At 47.3% G+C, this 9,689-nt stretch overlaps 1 protein-coding gene across 1 annotated transcript in view; it reads right to left on the reverse strand.

Moving 5' to 3' along the window:
• Window positions 1-9,689, reverse strand: part of Lct (lactase) — a 44,032-nt gene that overhangs the window by 13,297 nt on the left and 21,046 nt on the right. The window contains exons 7-9 of the mRNA XM_021175421.1: window positions 6,697-7,342; window positions 2,776-4,332; window positions 1,194-1,462 (exon numbers count right to left, since the gene is read on the reverse strand). Of these exons, the coding sequence (XP_021031080.1) occupies window positions 1,194-1,462; window positions 2,776-4,332; window positions 6,697-7,342 (2,472 nt within the window). The remainder of the gene's footprint in view (window positions 1-1,193; window positions 1,463-2,775; window positions 4,333-6,696; window positions 7,343-9,689) is intronic.

A 9,689-nucleotide genomic window follows, 5' to 3' on the forward strand; every position in this document is an offset into this window, starting at 1 on the left:
AAAAAAAAAAAAAAAAAAAAAAAGAATTCAAGAATTAGGGGTACTCAGCAAACTGTATGAGACCTTGTCTCAAAGGATAAAAAAAAAAGGAGGCGGAATAGTGATGGTGGTGGTGGTGGTGATGAAGAAGGAAAGGAAAGAAGGGGAGGGAGGACAAAGGGGAAGGGAGGCAGAGAGGAAGTTAGGGAAGGAGGGAGAAAAAATATTTAATAAAACAAAAATGCTGATTAGATCCAAGTTGAGAAATCCTGCCACAGAGGACCGACGCTGTTTGCCTGAAACATAACAGGGCGAAGCCTCTGGAATCTTGGCCTTTGCCCTGGCAAGCCTTTCATGTAAGGTGTTGGCCAGAGCACTTAGCAGGATGAGACCTGGGGTCTCCTGGAGTTGAACAAATAGAACAAATGAGAAAGTAGGTAGCGTTTACCTAATAAACATCCATCTGTGGCAGAACTGTGTCTGGGACTTTCTCACATGGTGGGGTGGCACTGGAGGTAGCTAACCTGGCGGTAGTGACATCTAGAGAAAGCCCAGATAAGCTAGTCCGTCCATACATTGCTTTGTCACAGTATCTTCCCACAGAGTAAGCGATACAGAGGTAGAAGGTAGGGGACACGGGCACACTGAGTTCCCTATCAAGTAACTTGACTACTGCTTTCCTTTTTCTGAGGAAAAATAAGAGCATCACATTTTCTGCGTTCACCTCCTTTGGCATGAACACAGCAGGAGTCTGATGTCAGAACATCAGAAAAAGGGCAGGCCCAGTTTGGAGCCAATTTAGGCAAGCTGCCTGCTTGGATGAGCCGGGTGAGGAGACCTCCAGATGGAGATTGTCTATTGACATGCCCTTTTCAGAACATTCTGTCATGGCTCAACCTGCTCCATTTGGCCTTCAAACATCCATTTCAGCACTTGACCAGATCTACAGACACCTCGGAAATAAATATCTAGCCAATCTGGAAAGATGTTTCTAGACTGAATTAACGAAAGTAGGAAGAATTGCCCTGAATGTGAGTGGTCCCGTTCAGGGGTTGAGCATCAGCACCCATCTCCCTCAGCTTCCTGACTGCAGATGCCACCTGACCAGGTCCATCCCACTCCTAGCTTCTGTGTCTGCCTCCCTGGTGCTGTGCGGAAGCTTGGTGCCCAGCAGCAATGCAGGAAACTGACCTCCATGGCTCCAAAGTTCTCACCTGATAGGAAGCAGACGCTGCACTCCAGATGAAGCTCTTGGGAAACTCCCCATACAGGAACTCATCCTCCTTGGCTAGGGGCATGCCATTGTTGGTAATGACCTCTGTATAGTATCTGGCTGAGGCTCTTGCTGTTCGAGGTCTGTTCACATGATCAAAGTCGACGTGATACAATCCAAATCTCATGGTGTAGCCGTGGAGCCACTCGAAGTTGTCCATCAGTGCCCAGGCAGAGTAGCCTCGAAGGTCAACACCATCCAGCCTGTAGGCTAGGAATACCCCACAGAAAGCGAGAAAGCTTCACCCCAGTAGGCAGGAGCCTCCAGCAGCCTAGCCGTGTGCTGGCACTAGACTCCAGGCTGTGTCCCTAAACCACAGATGTGTGCACAGTCACTTGCTTCCCAAGAGAGCAACATGTGACTTTGTCACTTTTAGTTTTTGCTAGCTTCAGTGACCTTACAGCAATTGTTACGTAAAAGGGTAGGCCTCAGATGCAAGGGCCTGAGCCCTCCTTAGATATTAGGCACACAAATGAGAACTTATTGATGTCATTTAATTTTCCTTCCTTCCTTCCTTCCTTCCTTCCTTCCTTCCTTCCTTCCTTCCTTCCTTCCTTCCTTCCTTTTCTTCCTTTCTTTCTCTTTCTCTCTCTCTTTCTTTCTTTCTTTCTTTCTTTCTTTCTTTCTTTCTCTCTCTCTCTCTTTCTTTCTTTCTTTCTTTCTTTCTTTCTTTCTGATTTTCATTTGGGGGCTGGAAACTAGGGCTTTATATTCTATATTCTAGGCAAGCAATTTACCAACTGAGCCACACCCCGAGCTCAATAAGTGGGAAAGTGAGAACTTTTACATTTTTATTTGTGTATTTATTAGTGTGTGTGTATGAGTATGTGTGTGTATGAGTATGTTAGTATGTATGTGTGGATGTTTGTGTCTGTGTGTGTGTCTGTGTGTATATTATCTGTTTGTATGTGTGTGTGTGTCTCTGTGTGTATATGTGTCTGTGTGTCTATGTGTGTGTGTCTATGTGTGTGTATCTGTATGTATGTGTTTGTGTTTGTGTATATGTGTGTGTGTCTGTGTGTGTATCTGCATGTATGTGTGTGTCTCTGTGTGTATATATGTCTGTGTGTATATGTATATGTGTCTCTGTGTGTGTGTGTGTGAGTATGTAAGTGTATGTGTGTATGTTTGTTTATATGTGAGTGTGTGAGTATGTAAATGTGTGTGTGTGTGTGTGTGTGTGTGTGTATGTGTGTAGGCCAGAAGACAACCTCAAGTGTCATCTCTTGGGTATCACCCATTGTTTTTTCAGAGCCTCTTATTTGACCTGGAGTTTGCCAAGTGGGCTTGGCTGGCTGGCCAGTGAAGCCACATAGTCCCCCCCTTTCTGCTTCCTCGGCCCAGAGACTATGAATGTATACTCAGACCTTTTTCTATAAGTTGAACTTTGGTCCCGTGCTTGCAAGACAAACACTTTACCGAGCCCTGTCCCATGCTCCAAAGTGAGCCTTTCAAAGCACCTGCCAAAGCATGGAGACACATGATTTACGGAGGGCTGGGGAGACGAACTGAACTCCACGTACCTTTCAAAGCCTCATTGATATAGGTTTTGTGGTAGAATATCCTTTCCGTGTCATCCAGTGTGGGGTTTGTCAGCCCCTGTCCATTCTCAGTGATGTAAATGGGAATGTTGCCATACTCCTCCTTGATCCAGTTCAGCAGCCTCCTCATCCCCCAGGGCACGTCTTGGTGCATCATGGAGATCAAGGCTGAAGAGTTCATGTCACTGGCCTTTAACTCCATGTCATTATCATAGCTGGGTGGGTTTAGTCTAGGAGTGACATGCTGTGCAAATACAGAAGTGTAGGTGTTGATGCAGAAGACATCGGCAGTGCCTCTGATGTAATTCTTCTCCTCCTCTGTGAAGCTGGGCAGGCGGGAGCTGGCCAGGTGCTGCAGCTCACTCCTGTTCCCCACATTCCATTTCATGACATCTGGATAGTCCCCATTTTTAAAAATAGGGTGGGCAAACCAGCCTAGGGTAAACTGCAGCATCCGGTCAGCGGCTTCCACGTCCCTTTGGACCCCCGGGTCCTTGGGTTCGACCCAGTGAGTGTTGAGGCTCAGAGAGATGACCCCCTTCTGCTCCTGCCTGTACTTCTCATCGTAAGTATGGTAGACTCTGGCGTGTGCCTTAATGATTACATGGCTAACCTTGTAAGATAGTGAGCCCGGGTCCTGCACATTTGGGGGAAATATCCCTGAACTATAGCCTAACACTGCCGAACACCAGGGCTCATTAAAGGTCATCCAGAACTTGACTCTGTCACCAAAGGTCTTAAAACAGAAGTCTGCATAGCTGTCGAACAACTCAATCAAAGAAGGGTTCTCCCAACCTCCAATATCCTGGAGGGCCTGGGGCAGGTCCCAGTGAAAGAGTGTCACCATGGGGGAGATGTTGCTCTCCAACAATCTGTCAATCAGTTTGTTGTAATAATCAACACCTTGTTTGTTGATGGAACTGTTTCTTCCCGTTGGGAAAATTCGAGGCCAGGAGATGGAAAATCGATAGGACTTGACCTTCAGGGTTCGAAGGATGTTTATGTCAGCGTCCAGTTGATGATAGCTGTCACACGCTATGTCTCCGGTGGCATTGTCTTTCACACCGTTCCCTGGGGTGTGGGTGAAGTTATCCCAGATGCTGGGGCCTTTGCCATCAGCATCCCAACCTCCTTCGATTTGATAGGCTGAAGAGGATACGCCCCACAGGAAGTCATCCCGGAATGTGCCATGATAGAATAAGTCTCTTTCAAACTTGGGCTGCCTGGAGAACTTGTCCCACACTACTTTAGCCTTGGAGGGCACCTCCGATGGAAAGCTGGAGGCAGCCCTGGCTCTGGAGGTGAAGTCTGCTTTCAAGGGCAGTGGGTTTCTTTTGACTTTCTTGGCAGGAAAACCGTTCTTTTCAATGATGCTGGTGAAGAAGTAGGCAGATTTCCTGGGAGTTCGTGGCCTGCTGCTGTCGTTGAAGTTGACATGGTATAGCCCAAACCTCTGGCTGTAGCCCAGGGGTCCTTCATAGCCATCAATGAGGGAACGAGCAATATATGAACGGACATCCACTGAATCCTCTTTGACAGCTGTAAAGAGAAGATGAAAGTCAGTGTGTGTGTGTTTGGACTGGGTTCTCTTTTCTTAATTTTAAAAAATGTTTATATGTATGGGTGTTTTGCCTGCATGTATGTCTGGGAAGCACATGTGTGCAGTGCCTACAGAGGTCAGAAGAGGGCATCAGGTCCCTCGAACTAGAGTTCCAGATGGCTGTGTGCTTGCTGCTATAAGGGTACTGGGAATTGAACTCAGATTCAGACAGTGCTCTTAACCACGGAGTCATTTCTCCAATCACCCCCACCCCCACCTCATCACCTTAAAATAAAACAAAGCCAAGGTCTCATGTGGCCCAGGCGGGGTTCAAACTCTGTGGCTGAGAATAAACTTGAGCTCCTGATCCTATCTCTTCCACTTCCAGGTCAGCATGGCCTTGGTGGGGACAGAAGGACACGGTTCCTGCCCCTGGGACAGTGGACAATGGCTGCTGTGGATGAAAGGCTTGGTTATATAATAATACACATATTTTTTTCATTCCTCCTGTAAGGAATGTCCTCCCTGTTAACATTAATGACTCCATGATAATCAGACAGCAAGAGTGCGGGAGGCAAGGATGTGGCTAATGTCTCAGCAAAATGGTAAATGCTGGGACCTTCAGGGCAATACTCTTTTTTTTTTTTTTTTTAATGGTTTTTTGAGACAGGATTTCTCTTGCCCTGGCTGTCCTGGAACTCACTTTGTAGACCAGGCTGGCCTCGAACTCAGAAATCCACCTGCAGGGCAATACTCTTAAGGCTGTGGGAAAGAACTCTAAAATCATGAGTTCAAAAACATATAATTTCTCAACTATGCAGAAATAGGATAAGGATGCAATTTGAGTTAATGAGGGGCTTCACGAATCTAAAGGAGCAGAGGTAGTTACACCATGAGCCAGCTTGTCAAGAAGATACAAAGACAGGCAGATACAAATGCAGGCAGATTCCTGAGTTCGGGCCTGGGACAGAGCAAAGTTAGGTCCAGATATGGTAGAAATGTTTCAGGACAGGGTCCCACCCAGCCAGCTTATCAGGCAGATCTCTGAATTCTTTGGTAGTGTTAAAAGGAAATGTGGGCTTGCTGTCTCCTAAGGATTAAGGGGCTGAGGAACATGGGGCAATCAAAAGGGAACCTGAAATAAGTGGCTGGATTGACTGGGCTTATGATCTGCAGGAGAAGAGCTATCCAGAGAATCTTTAGAACTGCAAGAGAGAACAGCCTTGAGTGGGGGGTTGGGGGAGAGAGGGAGAGAGGGAGAGAGTGCTAGCTGTCTGGAGACCTCCAGGAAGAGCAGATCAGAGGGAAGAGAAAGCAACCTGGAAAGCAGAGCATAGGCCACCAGCTCGGACCCACGATTTGACTGCAAGTCCTTTGTTTTCAGACACAGCTTCCTCTGAACTCCTCTCCAAGCCTAGGCTGGTCCTTAGCCCTGCACTTGAGTATTGTGTTACAGGCATACGCCACCTAGTGTCTGGTAGCCAGTACTACCGGCATGCTAGGAGAGCTCTCTACCATCTGAGCTACATGCCCTCACCTATTTATTTTTGAGACGGCTCTCACTAAGCATTCCAGGATAGTTTTGAATTCTCAATCCTTCTGCCCTAATTCCAAGTGCTGTGGATAAAGGCATGTGCCAACACAACCAACCATCAACCATAAGGAGAAAGTTCACATGAAGATGGAGGCACAGGCTGGCGTGAGGCTAACCTCCCCACTCACTCTCTGTGGATAATCTGTGGCTGGAAAAGATGTGGAAGAGAGTGCTGGGCCATTTCCTGTCTTCTCACTCTGAATAGGGTAGTGTTAACTTTTCATTCCTGCCCTTGCTCATTGGCTTCTCTGAGTGACAGGTATCATGAGCTGATTCTAGTTTCCTGACCTATGTGCTGGGAACCACTCGGCATCCTTTCCCACTTGGATAAGAAAGCGTGGGGCGTGGGGTGCACGGTTCCACTGCAAAGCAGGGAAGTGCCATGCAGACTGGACAGCCAGCTAAGGGAGATGGAGCTCATAGGGCCTGGTGCCCTGAGGGCAGTCCATGGGTTAGGGTCCTATCCCAAGTGTCAGTCCATTCTGTGTCCACTGCACACTGAGAGACCCCTTTAGAAAGGATGCCATTCATTCAGTACAATACTTCTACTGTCTTTTACAATTCCTGGTCCGTCGTGGGCTCCCAATAAATATTAGCTAACTAAGTACATTAGCATATTGGACTGGAGAGGCTGGTTAAGATGGCTCAGTGGTAGAGGCTCTTGCTCTACCTGAATGACCTGAATTCAATCTCTGGCCTCTAATTAAACAGATCCCCACCCCACCCCACCCCACCCAGCCAATCCCCCTGGGATCAGTATTTCTCTTACCCTTGAGCACCTCGTTGATGTACAAGTTTAAGTAGTTTACTCTCATTGAGTCGTCAAACAGATCTGCTCCTTCCCCTATTGGCATGCCATTTCCAGCCAAGAAGATTGGAAGTTTTCCTTTCGTGTATTCCATGGAAGCAAACCAAAGCAGCCTCCTTATGCCCCAGGGCACCACTCGGATCCAGGGTGATGCCGTCTGGGGCCACTTGGGGTCTACGTGCTGGGAGAAGCCTCCGATGTTATCATAGCTGGGGATGCAGGTCTGCTGCCCTGCCTTGCTGATGAGGCGGGATGTGTAATGAGACAGACCCAGGAAATCCGCAGAGCCTTTCAGGAGCCGCTTCTCCGCTTCAGTGAACTCTGGGAGTTGGGCCAGAGGACGGCCACACTGCTGGTTTATGTGCTGGATCTGGGCCCGAAGAGCAGCAGGGTAGTCCCCATCTACAAAGATGGGGTGTGCAAACCAGCCTAGCATGAAGTGCAGGGAGCGCTCGGCAGCAGCAAGGTCCTGCGGGCTCTTCCCGTCCAGGGGCTCCGCCCAGTCTGAATTGAGCACAATGCCCACGCGTCCCTGCTGCTTTTGGCGATGGTGATAGTTGTAGTGATGCCAAGTTCTGGCATGCGCCTTGAGGATCAGGTGAGCCACCTTGTGAGGGAGAGGAGGAAATGATGGTAAGAGAGGCACTATCAAGTCACTGTCCACAAGTTCCTGCTGAAGCAACAGAGGCAGCGATGGGTCTGGGGTGTGGCTGGGTTGGTAGACTGCCTCATAGTCACAAACCCCTGGGCTCCATTTCCTACAATGAAAAGTGTGTGTGTGTGCAATGAATTGTCGTGGTGGTGCAAGCCTGTAACCCCAAAACCGCAGTGAGGACTAACTCTTGTGACACTGTTGAGTGAACCAGGAGCACTAAACTAAGGCCAGATATGAAAATGCCACAAAAGCAGGACTGTAAGAAAACCCAGTACTGGACAGGATCACTCCTAGGGACAAGAATGTTACCTGTGACATTTACTATGGACTAAACTGTATCCCCTATGAGTACATGTGAAGTCCTAAGTCCCAGTGTGGTAGTGTTTGGAGAGGCCCTCAGGAGGTGGCTGGGTAGGACGGGATGAAGCCAGTGTTCTTATAAAAGGAGCCACCAATGGACACGCTCCATTTTTTGTGCCCAGTCCCCAGCTCCCCCATTCTCTCTCCTCCCTGCAGGACGACACAAGAAGCTGCCTCCAGACAGGAACACAAGCTCCACTGGGAATGAGAGCAGGAGATTGCTTAAGCCCAGCTTACGGCATCTTTGTCACAGCAGCCACAAGACCTAGGTCTTAAACCCTGAAGCAACGCGAACTGAACGCTGAAGGCTATGGCTCAGGGTGGAGAGCGCTTGGCTAGCTGCTCTTGAGGTTCAAGACCACAAAGAAACGGGGGACTGCGTGAAGCTGTCTGTGGGTGACACTCCACCCACAGGGCCACAAAGAGAAAGAAGAGGGAAGAAAAAATAATTTGCGACAACATTCCCAGCTTGACAGAATCTAGAACCATGGAGGAGACGAACCTGGGACTGTCTGTGAAGCAGTTTCTGAGGAAGTTTCTAGATGGGATAAACTGAGGTAAGGAAACCTACTCTAAAGGAGTGTGGCAGCTTTCCATGAGCTGGGGTCCTGGACTGAATAAAAAGAACATGAGCGGAGTACCAGCTCTCTGCTTCCTGACTGCGGAAGACCTGTGCCCAGCTGCTTCCCAAGTGCACAGCTGCTGAGTCATGCTGACGTCATGCTTTCTCCGCCTTGATGGGCTGTGTCTTGGCTTATGAGCCAGAAGAAAGTCTTAAGTCTTTCCCCCAGGTACTTTGTCAGAGCAATCAAAAAAGTAACTACGAGGGCTGGAGAGATGGGTCAGTGATTAAGAACACTGACTGCTCTTCCGAAGGTCCTGAGTTCAATTCCCAGCAACCACATGGTGGCTCACAACCATCACCGTCGTCTGAAGACAGCTACAGTGTACTTACACATAATAATAAATAAATCTTTGGGCCGGAGCGAGCAGGCCGACCGGAGCAAGCAGAGGTCCTAAATTGAGTTCCCAGAAACCACATGATGGCTCACTCCATCTGTACAGCTACAGGGTACTCATACATACATACATACATACATACATACATACATACATACATAAAATAAATAAATAAATCTTAAAAAAAAGAAAAATATCTACGACATAAATGAAGGAGAAAAGCAAAGCCTTTCTCAGCCCTGTCTCTGTAAAATATCTCAGAAGTCTCTCTCTATAAACACTCAAAAAAGTCACAACCATAAGTACAGTTTATGACAAAGACCAAATACACCATAGTCCACAGGTCTGGGTAAGTCCCTAAACGTACTACTGCTACATGTTGGCTTCTGTAGCTCCACTCATTGCTAACGGTTCTTACTAATTAAAGTGTATCAACAGGGTATTTGTGTGTGTGTGTGTGTGTGTGTGTGTGTGTGTGTGTGTATGTGTATAAAAGCCTTTTGGCTATATCACTTGGGCAGGTTCCCTATGTGGCATGTATGCATGTATGTATGATGTACAGTGCTTCCTAAATGTCTCTTCCATCTGACTTCATTATCGTTACTGTTTTACATGCATATTTGTAAGAGTATTTACTTTCGTTGGAAAAGCTCAAAATGGGCTTGTTATGTTGCCCATGTTGGCCTTAAACGCAACAGCACTCTAGCCAAAACCTCCCAAAAGCTAGGATTATAGACTTGTGCAATGCCCAGTTCGTTTTGGAAGAAAATATCTTACTTATGTGTCTGTTTATTTCTTGAAATAAAGCATTTGTTCATGGCTGAAACAAAAAAGAAAGAAGAGAAAAGAAAGAAAAAGAAAAGAAAAGCTTAAAAAAAAACCAAGCCCCTCAACAGAGGAATGGATACAGAAAATGTGGTACATTTACACAATGGAGTACTACTCAGCTATTAAAAGGAATGAATTTATGAAATTCCTA

The sequence above is a fragment of the Mus caroli genome, chromosome 1, assembly GCF_900094665.2.
Source record: "Mus caroli chromosome 1, CAROLI_EIJ_v1.1, whole genome shotgun sequence".
In the NCBI taxonomy this organism is placed as follows: Eukaryota; Metazoa; Chordata; class Mammalia; order Rodentia; family Muridae; genus Mus; species Mus caroli.